Below are 17,173 nucleotides of genomic sequence, written 5' to 3'. Positions count from 1 at the left end.
TGCTGACGGGGGAAGGTTTAATCACAGCAAACATGGCACGTGAACCCCCTTTAACTGTTTGAACGTCCCTCCACAGGCACTCCCACTGAAGACACCTGGCCTGGGATCTCCTCAGTCGACGAGTTCAAGTCCTACAAGTTCCAGAAGTACAAGCCCCAGCCTCTGATCAATCACGCTCCCAGGTACGACGGAGTCGTTCCAACCCTTTTATGGCCCTAATGTGGAAAACATTTAACACGTTTGTACTTTAGCCATTTTTACTGCAAGTTTACCATTTAGCTGACACAACCGGCTCACCTTTCTTGTTAGTTCACTAACTTCTGGAGAAGGAAATGAGCAGATATTTCCCCAGAGACCCAGGTAATGAAAAGAAGAGGCCATCTGTTGAGTATTTCTGCGTTTAGACGTCGGGTTGTTTAGCTGGGAGTGTGTGCTCTGTGTCACTTCCTGTGAGGAAATCCTGTGGAATAGTTGACTGTGTTTGGCTCGGCTTCCTTCCTTACACCCGGCAGCATCGGTGAGTCACCCCACCTTGCTGACCTTGCTCTCCTCCTCTGCTCTTCTCCACACAGGCTGGACAGTGATGGCATATCTCTGCTCATGTCATTTCTAAAAGTAAGTTCACCTTCCAGACAAGCAAGGGGACTTGTTTTTGGACCATCCAACCCTTTCCTGACTCGTTTATCTATTTCTCTAAGTTTGTTTCTCTGTCCTACATTTCAGTACGAATCAAAGAAGCGTATTTCTGCTGATGAGGCGATGAGGCACCCGTACTTCAGGAGCCTGGGGCAGCGTGTGCACATGCTGCCAGAGAGTGAGTAATCACATTGTGATGAAGTAACGTAACCCTTCAGAGCTTGGTTTCAATCCACCCCAGCTTCATGATAGACTCTTCAGGTGACTGTTGTTGCTGTAACCGACTCTATCTTTGGCAGACATGTCCATATTTACGCTGAGGGGGTTGCAGCTGCAGAAAGACCCCGGCTACAGGAACTCATCGTACCCTGAGTCAGGTGAGCAGCAGAGGGGGGACCGCTGATTGAGAAGCAGAGTGAAGAACTACAAAAAACATACAAATTCGACCCATCAAAACATTAAAGCCATTTTTACAAAACAATGCCGTCAATTTGCTGCTACGCCGTGGCGGCATCAGGGAGCCTTAGATCATTTGTAAGTGGTCAGACTATGGTGGTAATGGGGCGCAATCGTGTCCTTCACATAAGATTACGAGATGGAGGTAAAAAGGGGGTATGGGGCAGTCCCTGCACCGCCACGAACTTCCATTTCTCTTGGACATAACTTATTGCGATTGAAGCCACGCTCACTACGTTTTTTTAACAAGCTGCACCTAAAGGTGTCTGTCCTCCACAGTCCCCGTGCAGTCTCTGGTGATCTGAGCTCCAGATCTAATGGAGAAAAGCTCCAGGAGCGCTGCATTGCACCAGTTTGCCATCTCAGCTGATTCTGTTTACAAAAGCAAAACTTACGGCACGTGTTCACTTTCATTTTCAATATAGTTGCGGACCGGTAACTCCCCACGTGGTCATGACATCTTCCTCTGTTGTACCAAGGTGCAATCACTGTTTATAAGACAGACAATTACCGCAATATTACTACCGAGCGACCGCCACTCCGGCATGGCGCGTTTAGAAAACACAGTTGCAGTAATATTACGCTGACTTGCAGGTGCGGTGCATCATGTAAAAAGGGCTTAAGTGTGTTCCGTACACCCTTAATGCAACTTTAGCATCACATTTAACTTTTTCAAGACATTGTTTTCAAGTTAAAGATTTGTTTATTTTACAGTGGTGCAGTGGTTAGCGCTGTTGCCTTGCAGCAAGAAGGTCGTGGGTTCAAATCCCGACCCAAGGTCTTTCTGCATGGAGTTTGCATGTTCTCCCTGTGCATGCGTGGGTTCTCCCCGGGTACTCCGGCTTCCTCCCACAGTCCCAAAAAACCATGACTGTCAGGTTGATTGGTTTCTGTAAATTGTCCTTAGGTGTGTGTGTGTGTGATTGTTTGTCCTGTGTGTCTCTGTGTTGCCCTGCGATGGACTGTCCTGGGTGTACCCCGCCTGCATGCCCAGAGGCAGCTGGAGATAGGCAGCAGCCCCCTGCGAGGATAAGTGGGTAAAGATAATAGACGGATGGATGTTTCAGAAGATGAGAAATGAAACATTTTCCAGGAATTGCAGTTAAACCTGATTTTAAAGCAAATTCTGGAGATTTGAGCTGTTTTTATCTGTTTTTTTACAAAAATAAATAAATAAATAAATAAGACAATTTCTGAACAAATTCAGATCTAACACTGGACTAACAAGAACTGTTTAACATTATTGTTAAATATTGCAATACTATTAGTTTTTTTCTTGCTTGATACACAGCGTAACAACGTTTTTACGTTCCACTTGCAGGAAATCAGGAAATCCAGTAAAAGACCAGAAAATGAATAAAGTAATTTCCAATAATGTTTCTTTTTTCCCACCAGGCAACGGGAAGAGCAGAAGACAGAGCATGCTGTTTTAAAGCTTCTGGACTTTTTTCTGGTGAGAAGGATCGCTCACCGGCATGCAGGCGCATCGGTGACCGGTGACCATCCACATCGTGGTGGGGGGGCTCCTCCCAGGCTGGATTAGCGATCCTGACTCCAATAAGAGACGTTTATATTCTGTACATGGATATTTATTGAGAAGAGAATTTGCTGCTAAATCCAACTACTGGTTTAGATTTCTAACTGGCTCAGTCACTTTAATGAATACATGCCATGTGTATAGGTTTTAAAGACTGTTTTTGATTTCTTTTTTGAAGTGGTGTGTGTTTAGTTTTGTCTTTAACGACCACCTCGGCGTTCCTGTGTGTGTGTCTCGGTGCGTGTGAGGCTCACAGCCGGAGGAACGTTTCTGTAGCAGTTCAACGGTGGTCGTTACTAATCGTCTGTGACCATTTACTCTGAAGGGTTCACCTTTCACCCCAAAACCGGATCACTTCTACCCCGATCGGAGGATACAAAACAGGAGCGGCGAGGACTGTTGCGGATTTCTGGAGCCCCATTCCAGGATGCCGAGGTCTCGATCACGCCCGTGATTTACCAGGCGCGCGCGTTCCTATTGGGAATCTGCATCGCTGCCTTTGTTTTGCAGATATCCTACTCCTCTGTGATTCCCGTTGTCCTGAGTTGTCTCCGTCGTTGTTGCATGCCTGCTCTGTTGTGTGACGAGTCCTGACCTCGGCGAGTGAGTTCATTTAACAGTGTTACATCATGGTTTTTGTTTTTTTGTATAACTTTATTTGTGAATAACTGTTGTTGGTGTGGGATTTTTGTCACAAGCGCCCCATCCCATACATGAGTTTTTTCTTTTTCAGAGTAAAATTAAATTTAAACATAAAACAGCTTGAGCATTCAATGCTGTCTTTATTTGAAAATAACATTTTTTTACAAAAACACACAGATTACAAACTGTATGCCAAGTCCAGTATAAAAAGTACAATAAGAAACAGTTAAAAAGGTTTTTTCATTGATTTGAAATCTCGTCTTCATTAAAAGATTTTGTAATAAAACAAAAAGGCACAGCTGGTACTATCTGAGAAGCTTAGTGCGTATGTTACATACAAAACCACGTCAGCGAAACGGCCGTTCGCACTGGTCATTTAAGAGCAAAAAATAGTTTTTTTTTTTTTGAAAGAATAAAAGAAGAAAATCAGCACAGACGGAGCGGTAGTTTAGGCCCATGGAGGGGCCGGGCCGGGCGGACATGTCCTGTAACGTCTCTCAGACACGGGGCTGTATGGCTTTTACCAAGAGCTTTCAGTCTGAAGCAGCTCAAGTGCAAAAAACACAAAAGGTGAGGTCAGAGTTCCATTTTTCTGAAGCCGACTTTGATAAAGAGCACATCTGATGATGATGATGAAGGTGATGGTTCTCTCACTGTTGTTGGATCAGGATTTGTGGGTGGTGGGGGACAGGAGCAGAGAGGAGGGAGGTCCTTCCAGGTTTGGGAGGGGGACAGGCATGTGTCCGTTGATTAGGCTGGGGAACTGTGGAGGAAGAGGGGGTGAGAGTTAGCTCTCAAGTGAGGAACTGCAGCATCGTCACCGTTCCGGTTTCCTGTCTTTAGTTTTATTTAACCATGTTTGTGTTTCTGCTGTGATTCATTTCTACTCTACAACAGCAGAAGTGTTACTGGTGCACAAAGAGGCTGATCGTGTGTGTGTGTGTTTCATAAATGAGGAGCAGCTCTTAAACCAGTCCGCCCTGTTCGGACCGGCTCCCCTGGGCTCAAACAGGAAGTATTCACAGGATTTCCTCTCCCTCTCACAAGCACTGAAACAGGACACCTCTGCAGGACCTGCTTACAAAGTCCTAACTTGTTTCCCCGAAGCTGGAGTCTGACACTTCAGATAACCAAAACATCATGTTGTGGGTATTTCTCCCAACGTGCTTCCTCTTGAGTAAACTCCTGTAGGCTGGGTCAGATGTGCTGCTTATAACCAGAGCTGAATCTTTGTTTCATATCTGGCAAACCAGAAAGAGGATTTTGCTGCACAACTCACAACTTCCTCCTCTGGTTCTGAGAACTTCCAGTAAACGATAAACCTTTGAATACAATGTCTTTTTTTATTTAGAGCCGCCTCCTTCCGCTTTAACTGTGGGCTTCTTACCTGGAACAGGGAGTTGTGGCCCTGCAGCCGGGCGGGGCTGAGCGGGGCCACGGGGCTCAGGCTGCTCCAGAAGTGGATCCCTGACAGCAGGGGGCTGTGAGCCAGCAGCAAACCCGAGGGAGTCTGTGAGGGAGTACAGGTCCACAGGCCGGTATAAATAAGAAAACTAGTGAAAGTGATTGTCTAAAAAAACAAATTTTATACAAAATAGTATGAGGAGCGGCACTCCGAGCACTTTGGTTAATGCAAAACACGCTGAAGTAGTAAATGGACACGCATTAGCGTTTGGAAAAACAAACTGAAGGAGCAGGAAGGAAGTCTGGTTCCTCGTCCAGAATACAGGGGTGATTGTGTGTGTGTGTGTGTGGGGGGGGGGGGGGGGGGGGGAGTAGGCATTGATCCTCACGCAGCCACAGAGAAAACATATGAAATCAATTTCTTGCTCTCATCCCTTCCCCCTCTGCTTTCCCCCGTGTCACCTCAGTGAAGTGAGGCAGAGCTGCTGAGGAGGGACCAGCCCGCCGGCTCCCATTATTAATGGAATTATTGGAGCATGTGGCATCACTTAGGGACTCTGCTCCACCCTCCACCACCAGGAGGCTGGACTCAGAAGATTTCTATAAACCACTTGTTTTCCTCTGATCTAAGTTTTTACTTCTGATGCTTTTCACAAAGCGATCGCTCTGCAGTAATCGTCCCAAAGCAGAAGATCTTTACCTAAAGACGGTGACCAACACCGGCCGAAGCCTGTGGTAACGCCTAAAGGAGGCTTAAGCAGCAAAAACACAGAAAATGGGCCGTTGTCATGTTTGGTTTGCGCTCATTTGCATTTATGCAGAATAATTCAGTAATATTAGCCATTAGCTAAATTCAATGCAGTAAAAGTGGGAGATGATTGGAATATTTACCCGTTCAGCCTCTTAACTCTCTGTGAAGACTCGAGTATGGAATAAAATAATTTGTAGTTTGTCGGGTTCCTCAGGAGACAGCACCGCACCCAAAACGGACCACAGACCCGTCCTCCTCAGGTTCAGTGTGAGTGCTGGTGTTCGAGCGGGTGTGAAAACGTGCTGAGACACGACAGAGACCGTGCTTGTCTCACGGCGTGGTTTACCTTCTGGCCTGCACCGACTACAGGTTTCCCAGCAGAATGTTGCACAACCAGCCTTGGTGGACGTAATGTTGTGGCTGATTGTGTAACTTCTGTTTCTGCATCTGACCTCCATAAAGCTGGAAAGCACCTTCAGAAACTACAGGAGTGAGTCAACAGTTTCCAGATCTCTCACCTACAAGACTCACCTCTAGGAACAAGGACACCGTGTCACGTTTGAACTTCGCTGGTCTCCCTGAGAGGAATGTTGTTTTTATGGTTCAGGTAAGTGTCTCACCTGTGCCGTGAAGAAGGCGGGGGTGAGGGAGCCGGACGGCAGCGCTGGGCTGTTGAGGGCGATGGAGCCGATGTCGCTCCCGGCCAGCAGTAGGGACGGGGAGGAGATCTCCAGAGCTTTGGGCTTTTTGCTTTTAGGGGGGAGTCCATCTCCTTGGTTAGCACCACTGTTAGCGGATTTGCTGCCACTCCTCTTCTCTGGAGGTGGCAAGGCCCGCTCTCTGTGGGATGAGGACAGGTTGAGGGGCTGAGCGCTCTGGTCAGAGTCTACCTCTTCCTCCTCCGCCGCCTCCTCGGCAGCAGGGCTCCTGCTCCGGCCGGGCTGGACACTTGGGGAAGACGGGGAGTGAGAGGAGAGTTTGGCCGGTCTAGGAGAGCTCCTCTCGCTGGCATTGGTGCCGAAGCGGATGACAGAGCGTGGCTCCTCCTGATGCTCGCGCAGGGCGCGGAGGAGCTCTGGTTGGTTCTGCAAAGAGTTGATGCTGAACGACGAGTAGAGACCCGAGTGGAGGTAATCCCTCCGGCACTGCTGCACCCCCAACGCTGAAAGGCTCTTCCTCTGAGCCTCCTCCTCTACCTCCTCTTCTTCCTCCTCCTCTGGTTCCAGCTCCTGGACCTCCTCTTCTTGGAGGGGGAACCTCCCCGAGGCTAGACCCATCTCCACCGCCTGCGGGTCCATCTTAAGGATCTCAGGGAAGGAAACAAACTTGTAGACAAACTTTTGTCCGATCACCTTTTTGATGATGTTCTGCAACAAAACAAAAGAAAACAAACAAAACAGCAATAAACAAACTGGAACTGGGTTCTCAGGATGTCGTCTTTGATATCCGGATTGCTGCTCAAAGCGGAAGAGGAAGTGAAAGTGTGCGTCACAGGAGGTGGTGGCTTAAGGACGGAGATGATAATTCAATCTTTGAGCCCAGCTGGATAAAAACCCTGCAGCTGATCACAGAGCAGCTCACCTTGTCGTAGTAGTAGCGCAGGGCTCGGCTCAGCTTGTCGTAGTTCATGTTAGTCTTGTTCTTGCGCAGACCCCACAGCTTGGCCACTTCCTCTGACTTCAGGAGCTTGAACTCGCCATCCGTGGACGTCCAGCAGATCAGGTGTTTGTGGCTCTGGTCGAGCAGCAGCTGCAGCAGGAACTGCCACAGGGTGATGGCGCTGTCCATGCCTGCAGCGTCACACACACACACACACACTACTCAATCATTTGAGCAGCAAAAAGCATGTGCTGCTGGGGAGGATGATTCGGCTCCTCATGAACAGAATGTGTGAGTAACGTAGCATCAGCAGAGGAGGAACAACATCTCAAGCCAGAAATATGCTGCGGTTCAACCTGGCCCTCTCTCCACAGGAAGTACGGCGGGCCCGGGGTTGGTTATTCCTCTAATAGAGGAATGTGCAGCCTCTAGAATCCCATCTGCCTACTGGGAGCTCGGCTGACGCTGGAGCAGCTTTTGTCCATGACAAGCTGCATCGCACACAGACCCAATCTGAATAAAGTTATTTTAAACCACCTGTAATAGACTCTGTGGCACATCAAGATTATAGTCTGGTTTTATTTAATCCTCTAAAAATGACAACCAGCCTCTAAGATCCTGCTCTAGTTCTAACAGACAGAAACCAATGTGGTCCTTAAATAATAATAATAAGCTTGTTAAAAACAAAACAAAAAGATCAGGTAATCAGCTGTTCTGTGGGTAAACACGATAAGAACTGGAGTTGACTGATGCTGATGCAAGTTTTTCTAATTCAGGCGCCTTCATTCTGACGGAACGAGATCTCACAATAACACTGGATGTGTTTGGAAGTGTCTGGCCCGAGTTTTCCAGTTAAATTATGTCTTAAAAATCGCAAATATCCTCTTTTATAATATTATAATATATTGTATTGTATCCCCTGTATTGTGATGTATATTGTATCACCAGATTATTGCCAATACACACCCCTAATCTAGTGTTGTTGTCCATGAATGCATCATAGCACTAGTTCACCCTGGCAATACCAGATTAATGGGATCTCCTCATAGTTGGTACCAGCTGGTCAGATCTGTAGAAGAATCAGAAATTAGAACTGACTTAAGTGCAAATATGAATAATCTAATATAAAGAAGATTATCTGAGCAACCTTTAGTCCAGGATTTAACTTTTATGTGTTGCCTCAGACTCCTAAACAAGATGAATAATGAACATGGCTGTGTAGACAAATGCGTCAATGAGGCTTCTGTGATCTTTTCTCTTATCTGAGGAGCAACAAATGACCAACAAAGATAACGGAGCAGCTTTTGTATCTCCGTCCGGAGAGGGCTGAGCTGGTTTCCGACACCAGCCATCCCCCGAGTTTTCCCTCTCCTGTGTGAAACTACAAACCTGTCAGACTCAGGACTTCCTGCTATTCTACTTCCAAGGACAAATGGTAAGGAGGAGAGGGGATCCCACTGCAGGGGAGCGTTTCCCCAATCCGGGCCACACTTCCCACAGAGGAACAAGGTCAAAAGATCAGATCATTGTCCCCAGCCCACAGCTCCACCCTGTGACCCACTGTGACCCCAGAGTCTTTCACTGGGACCAGTGAGCTGGAGATGGACGTGGATTAATCAAGACACCAAACATGGTCCTGGTCTTTCTAGGAACATCACAACAACTCTGAGGTGTTTTGTGTCAGGGTTCTACTGATGCTGGGATGAGAAGCACAAAGACACACAGTGTGTTGGCTGGACGGAAACTCCTAATGAGATTAGACTGTGTGTGTGTGTGTGTGTGTGTGTGTGTGTGTGTGTGTGTGTGTGTGTGTGGTGTGTGTGTGCGTGCGTGCGTGCGTGCGTGCGTGCGCAGACATTACTTAGCCATGACCAAATCTGTTCTCTTCCTGTTCACAGGCGGTGGAAAATTCAACAAGGACCCATAAGAAAAGCATCTCTCACACAGCGATCATGGATACAGCCAGAGTCTGGATTAATTCTGCCATTCCCTTTTAATCTGGTTTAATCTGCACTGGTAAAAGTTAGTCATGAAGTCCGGATCATCTTTCTGCCCCACTGACTCATTTTCAAGATGTGGCTCGAACCGGAAGCCGCCTCAAATCTGCACTATTCTTCACTAAAACCTAAAAACGGACTCCTCTCGAGGAGCGAAACGCTAACCAGAAGCTTACGGAGGCCGAATAAGACCGTAATAACGGTCATTAACGCGCACGCCCCGGTGTTGCGTTAATCATTAGCTACAAACTACTAGCTAACAAAGCGCCTTTTGTGGGGGAAGCGACTCTTTTCGGGTTTACCTGCGATTTGTGAGTCGGTCTCTTCAGTCCGTGAAAGTTTACGGCGAAGCCTGAGAGATTCCTCGTTTTTCCATGCTTACTTCTGGTCTGCACGGTTGTGCTGGACTGAAATAGGATCCTGGTCTTTTTCTCTTACTGAGCAGGAAGTTGGAGCAGGCAGACGCAGAGCCGGCTGACTTCCTCTCCCCTACGATTCCCCAGGCAGTTAGCCGTCTGTGTAAACACACTTTTCCTCCCCTCCTCTCCTCCTGCCTGCCCGATGACGGCCAGCAGTGGGCCTCCTACTCACGAGCAGTCACAAACTCATAGCGTAGTAAACTTTATAAAATAAACATTATCAATCTGAACTTTACAGACCATCGCAATAAATAAACAAACCATAACAACGTGTTATAAAACAAAAACGAAACAAGTCAGGGTTAGGGTTAGGGCGTTTCTAGCTTTTTGCTCTAAACTTCCATATTTATTTATTTGTTTGTTTATGTATAATATTTGTTCCTTCCCAGCATTGTGCAGTGTTGCCTTGACGCAATGGGGAATTTGTGCCCTCTGCTGGCAAAAAATAGAACAACACTGGTTTCCAGCAGCATTTAGAAGGGGAATTGCTGCTCTCTAATGTCTGACAGCTATAACTGCACTTGTGTTGTTTTAAGCATTTTAGATTCGAATATTTTAGCTTCCTTGTCTTAATGGAGCCTTAAAAATGGTTAAATCTTAATCTTTATTTTTCTCTCCTGGTCCTGCTGGACCTGACTGCGGCCTTTGACACTGTTGACCATCACCTTCTGTGCTGGGGCCTCTGCTCTTCCTCTTCTACCTGCTTCCTCAGTAGATGTCTAAGCTGTCACTGTTACACAACTGACTAGAAGCACTATATAAAAATTGTTTTCTTTCTTTCTTTTTTTCTATCTTTCTGTCTTTTTGCTCTCTTGGAATCTTAATATTTAGAAAGAGGTGGAAGAGTAGAAGAAAAAGAAGGAACTGGATTTACAAAGTTAAAGAGTTCATTAGAAACAGCCACTAATAACTTCCAAACATGATTGCAGCCTTGAAAGTATAAAGAAAATGGCTAAATCAAAAGGGATACATTAGCCTCACTATCATACAGCCTTAAAATAAATTTTATCTTTCTTTTTACTTCTTGGAAAATTAACATTAAGGAGTAGAAGGAGAAGATGTAGGGATTCCCAAAGTGTGGTGCGCGCACCCCTGGGGGTGCGCAAGCTGACGCTAGGGGGTGCGCGAGGTGAAAAGTGTAATGGCTGCGGAGCTCAGAGAAGTCTGTCAAAAGTCACCATTAGCGTAGCCATAAACTCATTTGTGAGTGGGCCTAAGAAAAAGTAATTGAAAACAAGTATATTTTGCTTGTGTGTGTGTGTGTGTGTGTGTGTGTGTGTGTGTGTCCTCCGCACATGCCCTAGCTCAGGGGTCGGCAATCCGCGTCTCTGGAGCCGCATGCGGCTCTTCCATCCATCTGATACGGCTCTCTGTGCTTGTAAAATAATGAATGGATATTTAAATAAAATGCTTTATATTTTACTGCATTAATTTTACATCTGTAAGCTAATTCTAAATGTAAAGATTGTCTGCGTAAACCTGAACGTCCAACCCGGTCTACTGTGTGATCGGGTTGACGCGTCACGCTTGTGCGTAATCATATGCGCTTTATGAGCTGAAGAGGATGTGAGATTCTGGGCTTCTCCTCAGACGGCTCCTGGATGTGTCGCCACATTGGAGACAGGAACAAGCACAATTCAGCCAAAGTTTAATCATCAGGGAACATTTTCTAAGTGACAAGTCTCTCTGAGAGACCGGGTTTGGAAAACTCTCGCTTCAGTGGAAGGAATCTTCCCACATGCGCTCTGGTTCTGCGATGCGCTCCAAGCCCCTCTCCACATCTTCAGCTCACTGTGCACCTTATGTACGCGCTGACAGTGAGCTGAAGGGAGGAAATCTTTTCTTGAGTGATTTAGCTACATCTGCGATTTGCGTAGAATGAAGTGTCAGTTCGTCTGCATGCGTCGGGGTAATTATTTCTATTCTTTCTCCGTCAAAATAAACGTCCAAATACGGGAACTGTCCGGTCAACACAAGCCCTGCTTTTAACTGTTCTGTTTTCTTGTGAAAATTGTTACAACTTAAACTTGATTAACACCAGAGCCAGGCGCTGTCACGTGCGTGCCGGGCAGCGAGGTGGTGATCAGAGGAGGATCCAAGTGCAGGGAGGAAGAAGGCGAACAGGTGAGTCCGTTTAACATAAGTTTATTGAAGAGACACGCTGGACACTGAAACAATGACTCCACAAAGGACACAAAACAGACGGTGTTTAAATACAGGAGGACCGGGAGCTAAGGTGATTGGGAAACAAGAGGCAGGTGGGAGCAATTAACGGAGACACAGACAAAACCTAAGAGTAGACAGGACGGGACGTGACAGTACCCCCCCCCTCAAAGGGTGTATCCCAGACGCCCACAGGAACCAGGAGCAGGGCGGAGGAGGGGGACCCGGAGGGAGGGCCCAGAGGAACAGAGGGACCACAGGAGAGGCGGCAGGGATCAGCAGAGTCAGGAGGCCGGCGCCTGCGGCAGAAGAGGAGGCGATGGGTCCTGGGAGGCCGGCGCCTGGGGCAGATGAGGAGACGAGGACGGACCCTTGGGGGCCTGCGCCTGGGGCAGATGAGGAGGCGAGAACGGACCCTTGGGGGCCTGCGCCTGGGGCAGATGAGGAGGCGAGGACGGACCCTTGGGGGCCTGCACCTGGGGCAGATGAGGAGGCGAGGACGGACCCTTGGGGGCCTGCGCCTGGGGCAGATGAGGGGGCGATGGGCCCTGGGAGGGCGGCGCCTGCGGTAGAGGAGCCCTGCAGGCTGGGCCAGGGACACAGGCTGGACCGGTGACAAAGTTCCTGCAGGCTGGACCGGTGACATAGTCTCTGCAGGCTGGGCCGGAGCGGCCTTCAAAACCACCATCAGAACCGGAGATGTTGGACTGGACGGAGCGTCAACCTCTTGAGTGCAGAGAGCATCCTCAGACGAGGCGACGTCGTCAGACGAGCCGACTTCAGAGGAGGCGACGTCGTCAGACGAGCCGACTTCTCAGACGAGCCGACGTCAGTCAGACGAGCCGACTTCACGGGAGGCGACGTCGTCAGACGAGCCGACTTCAGGGGAGGCGACGTCGTCAGACGAGCCGACTTCAGGGGAGGCGACGTCTTCAGACGAGCCGACTTCAGGGGAGGCGACTATGGCAAGCCAAAACCGTCACAATACGCCACTTTCCCAACCCGTCTAGTTAAGAAATGGCGAAAACAACGCCGTTTGATGTGCCAAGACGTCGTAAAATACGGCGAAAACTCTGCCAGAACGCCGTAATTTACGCCGTTCTGAACGGTCCCGTAGAACGCCCGTAAAATACGCCGTTTTTTCCGGACATTGAACGCCGTTTTTTACGTCACCCTAATCCCAGACGCGTTCTCTGTGTGGGTGGCGTAAAATACGGCGTTTGGTACAGACATGGAACGCCGCTTTTTTCGCCGTTCTGTGACATAAAACGCCGCTTTTAACGCCACTTTGTGACAGTTTTAACGCGTTTAAAATTCAACTTTACTCTCATTTATGCAGAGCCCTCCCCATGGGTTTCTCATCCACTTAATTTAAACTCCAGTGACCCAATGAAAGACGAGGAGGTTGAGGCAGCATTAATTCATCCCAGATTCGCCGGGCTGTCGGGCTGTGCGGATTGCTGTTTTCTAATACAACTCGGCTCTGTTTCAACTAATTTCACTGTATTGAAAAAGCCTTGAAATGTAGTAATATTATCAACAATGTGTCAACATTATTATTTTTTCTGTCCACCTGTAAAAGGCAGAAACGCTGTTTCAGTCAGACCTGATGATTACTTAAAAGTGTGGCTGCCGTATCAGTCTGTCCTCGTGGCTCGTGAGTCCAGCTGAAACATCAGTGCTCTTTCTGTCCAAAACTCCATTCTTCTTAAGTTCATCCACTTTCAGTATTTACTATTATGACAGTGTGTGTGTGTGTGTGTGTGTGTGTGTGTGTGCTGTCGCAACGTCCCGATTGATGATGCGCCCTGGCTGATTGGTCAAAGTGATGTTTCTTTGGCTGACTGGTTAGAGCGTATGACTCTCACCCGGGAGTCTGGGGATCGAATCCCGCCCGAGCCCTCGTTTGTCCACCTGGCCACACTATTGTTTTTTTTTTTTTTTTTTTTTTTTTTTTTGTTTTGTTTTTTTAACGACTGTTATACTTGTCTTACAGGAGCTTCTGAAGATGTTCTGTCTTGCTTCTCCATCATCACTCTCCAGCTCCTCAGACCAGCCACTCCAGAACCTTCCCAGATCCAGGATCAGAGCACTTTAATTAAAGTTTGAAACATGTCTGCTTGTTGTTCTCCTATAGAAGCCTTAAACTAGAATTTGCTAATGAGCTTTCTTGGCTAAAATATGCTCTTAAATGTTTTTATTTACATAATCAAGAAACACGTTTTTCTTTGCTGCTTCACCAAGACATGACTGAAAATGTCCTCATGATCCTGAAACGCTGGTTAAAACAAATTACTTTTAACCTCTTATAAAACAAACGTGTCTGTTGATGATTATGCCACTATACTGAAGCACCTGCATACTTGCTACCGATTTGCTAACTTTCTGTAATATTTGATATTTAAGTTGAAAACATGAACTGCTGTAACACAAATTCCAAATGTTCTAGTTGAGCACTTGTTTCTAATCAACTAATCATTATTTCTGTGATTAGTCAGCTTTTTCCTTTTCAATAAACACATGGAAAAATTACAATTATCTTACTGAAAAATGGTTTAACAGTGTTGCACATGTATAATAATCTGCACTGGTTTTCACAGTTATGGCATTCTTCAAACTATAATAATAAAATAAAGTGAAAAGATATTTACAATTGATTACTTCAAGTTCCTACTATTTACATTTTATGCATCGATACTGTAAATGGCTGTTTACTAAGGCATACAGAGTCAGTGCCTGTACTTTTATTGGATTGGCTTAGTGTCTGGCTGCAGAAGCAGAACAGATCGACTGAAGCAACTGTCTCTTTAGGTTTTGAGCACTACAATTTATGAAAAATATTTACAAATTTATAATTAGATATAGATTTAGGAAGACATCGAATGAATGCAACATCAGCTGGAGTTGTTCCTTCTGTAAGAATCTCTGGATGTTAAATAGGTTTCTCGTGTTTGCACCTTATGACACAAAGCAGATCAGACTGTCAGGTCTTTGAAGTTTTTATTATCTTACATTAATTTTGTAATTGACTAACATTTCTCCTCTGTTCGTTTTACTACAGTCTGAGATCAACACAGCCTTGCCCTCCAGCATCACCAGCAGCAGCAAGAGGAGCAACCCTGCAACAGCTACATTATACCCCATATCATCAGGTAAAATAGGACAGCAACAGATCAGGAGGTGGAGCAGGTTGTCCAGTAATAAGAAGGTTGCAGGTTTGATCCTGACTGTAATCAGAGATTGATGCTGTTGTGTCCTTGGGCAAGACAATTAACCTGCTTTGCCTGCTGGTGGTGGTCGGAGGGACTGGTGGCGCCTGTGCTCAGCAGCTTCGCCTCTGTCAGTGCGCTCCAGAGCAGCTATGGCTACATCATAGCTCATCACCATCAGTGTTTTAATGTGTGTGTGTGAATGACTGACTGTGTTGTAATGTGCCTTGGGGGGTTGTAGAACCCTAAGAAGGCATTATACAAATACCGACCATTTACCAAACAAGTTACTTTTGCTTTACATTGTCCTTATGTGGTAAGGGTGTATATAATGATTCACTTCCATTTTGAATTTCTAATAAATGTGATTTGTTATTCAGCCGGGTATACTGTGGTTATGTCATGGTGTTAGAAAATATTATTCTGTGTGCCCCTTTTTAAATATGAGCACCCGCCCCTTCAAAGGTCTCTGCACGGCCCTGGTTAAAAGTAATTTGTTTTAACCAGCGTTTCAGGATCATGAGGACATTTTCAGTCATGTCTTGGTGAAGCAGCAAAGAAAAACGTGTTTCTTGATTATGTAAATAAAAACATTTAAGAGCATATTTTAGCCAAGAAAGCTCATTAGCAAATTCTAGTTTAAGGCTTCTATAGGAGAACAACAAGCAGACATGTTTCAAACTTTAATTAAAGTGCTCTGATCCTGGATCTGGGAAGGTTCTGGAGTGGCTGGTCTGAGGAGCTGGAGAGTGATGATGGAGAAGCAAGACAGAACATCTTCAGAAGCTCCTGTAAGACAAGTATAACAGTCGTTAAAAAAAAAAAAAAAACAATAGTGTGGCCAGGTGGACAAACGAGGGCTAGGGCGGGATTCGATCCCCGAACTCCCGGGTAAGAGCCATACGCTCCAACCAGTCAGCCAAAGGGACAACCTCTTGGCCAAGTAGCCAGGGCACATGATCAATCGGGACGTTGCGACAGCGCGCGCGCGCGCACACACACACACACACACACACACACACACACACACACACACACACACACACACACACACACACACACACACACACACACACACACACACACACACACACACACAATAGTAAATACTGAAAGTGGATGAACTTAAGAAGAATGGAGTTTTGGACAGAAAGAGCACTGATGTTTCAGCTGGACTCACGAGCCACGAGGACAGACTGATACGGCAGCCACACTTTTAAGTAATCATCAGGTCTGACTGAAACAGCGTTTCTGCCTTTTACAGGTGGACAGAAAAAATAATAATGTTGACACATTGTTGATAATATTACTACATTTCAAGGCTTTTTCAATACAGTGAAATTAGTTGAAACGGAGCCGAGTTGTATTAGAAAACAGCAATCCGCACAGCCCGACAGCCCGGCGAATCTGGGATGAATTAATGCTGCCTCAACCTCCTCGTCTTTCATTGGGTCACTGGAGTTTAAATTAAGTGGCTGAGAAACCCATGGGGAGGGCTCTGCATAAATGAGAGTAAAGTTGAATTTTAAACGCGTTAAAACTGTCACAAAGTGGCGTTAAAAGCGGCGTTTTATGTCACAGAACGGCGAAAAAAGCGGCGTTCCATGTCCGTACCAAACGCCGTATTTTACGACACCCACACAGAGAACGTGTCTGGGATTAGGGTGACGTAAAAAACGGCGTTCAATGTACGGAAAAAACGGCGTATTTTACGGGCGTTCTACGGGGCCGTTCAGAACGGCGTAAATTACGGCGTTCTGGCAGAGTTTTCGCCGTATTTTACGACGTCTTGGCACATCAAACGGCGTTTTTTTCGCCATTTCTTAACTTGACGGGTTGGGAAAGTGGCGTATTGTGACGGTTTTGGCTTGCCATACACGTCGACTTGGGAGACTACTTCGGCCACGTCAACTTGGGAGACGACTTCGGCCACGTCGACTTGGGAGACGACTTCGGCCACGTCGACTTGGGAGACGACTTCGGCCACGTCGACTTGGGAGACGACTTCGGCCACGTCGACTTGGGAGACGACTTCGGCCACGTCGACTTCAGAACAGGAAGGAGCGTCGACCACCATCTGGGGGCATCGGCTTCTGGTCCGGGGAACTCTGCTTCTGGTACCTCGACTTCTGGTTCCTCGACTTCTGGACCGCCGACTTTTGGACCGCAGATTCTTGGACCAGATCCGGTACCCTCTGCTTCTAGGCCCAATCCGTCAGCTTATGGGCCGGTACTGTCTGCTTCTGGGCCGAAGGCAGAGCCGCGGCTGGGAGAGCTGCCTGGACAGGCTGGACCGGATGCGGTGCGTCTGCCAGGGGCGTGTCCAAACCGCCAGCGGCGGGCTCGAAGATCCGTCCTGA

The 17,173-nt window shown here is 47.0% G+C and overlaps 2 protein-coding genes across 2 annotated transcripts in view; one reads left to right on the top strand and one right to left on the bottom strand.

Moving 5' to 3' along the window:
* The window catches only part of LOC107388451 (cyclin-dependent kinase 17), a 44,653-nt gene extending 41,872 nt beyond the window's left edge, over positions 1 to 2,781 (top strand). The window contains exons 13-17 of the mRNA XM_015963991.3: positions 77 to 182; positions 573 to 615; positions 724 to 814; positions 936 to 1,013; positions 2,488 to 2,781. Coding sequence (XP_015819477.1) covers positions 77 to 182; positions 573 to 615; positions 724 to 814; positions 936 to 1,013; positions 2,488 to 2,525 — 356 coding nt within the window. The 3' untranslated portion in view covers positions 2,526 to 2,781. The remainder of the gene's footprint in view (positions 1 to 76; positions 183 to 572; positions 616 to 723; positions 815 to 935; positions 1,014 to 2,487) is intronic.
* A 923-nt stretch (positions 2,782 to 3,704) lies between these two features.
* Positions 3,705 to 9,464, bottom strand: LOC107388452 (ETS transcription factor ELK3). Its single transcript, XM_015963992.3, has 5 exons — positions 9,325 to 9,464; positions 7,008 to 7,216; positions 6,047 to 6,793; positions 4,659 to 4,781; positions 3,705 to 4,034 (listed from the first exon to the last, which is right to left on the bottom strand). The coding sequence occupies exons 2-5, from the start codon at positions 7,212 to 7,214 to the stop codon at positions 3,936 to 3,938; spliced, it is 1,176 nt and encodes a 391-aa protein (XP_015819478.1). The 5' UTR covers positions 7,215 to 7,216; positions 9,325 to 9,464; the 3' UTR covers positions 3,705 to 3,935.
* Between the last annotated feature and the right edge of the window lie 7,709 nt (positions 9,465 to 17,173).

Source organism: Nothobranchius furzeri, chromosome 4 (assembly GCF_043380555.1).
Source record: "Nothobranchius furzeri strain GRZ-AD chromosome 4, NfurGRZ-RIMD1, whole genome shotgun sequence".
NCBI lineage: Eukaryota > Metazoa > Chordata > Actinopteri > Cyprinodontiformes > Nothobranchiidae > Nothobranchius > Nothobranchius furzeri.
This window is presented reverse-complemented; position numbering and strand designations above follow the sequence as displayed.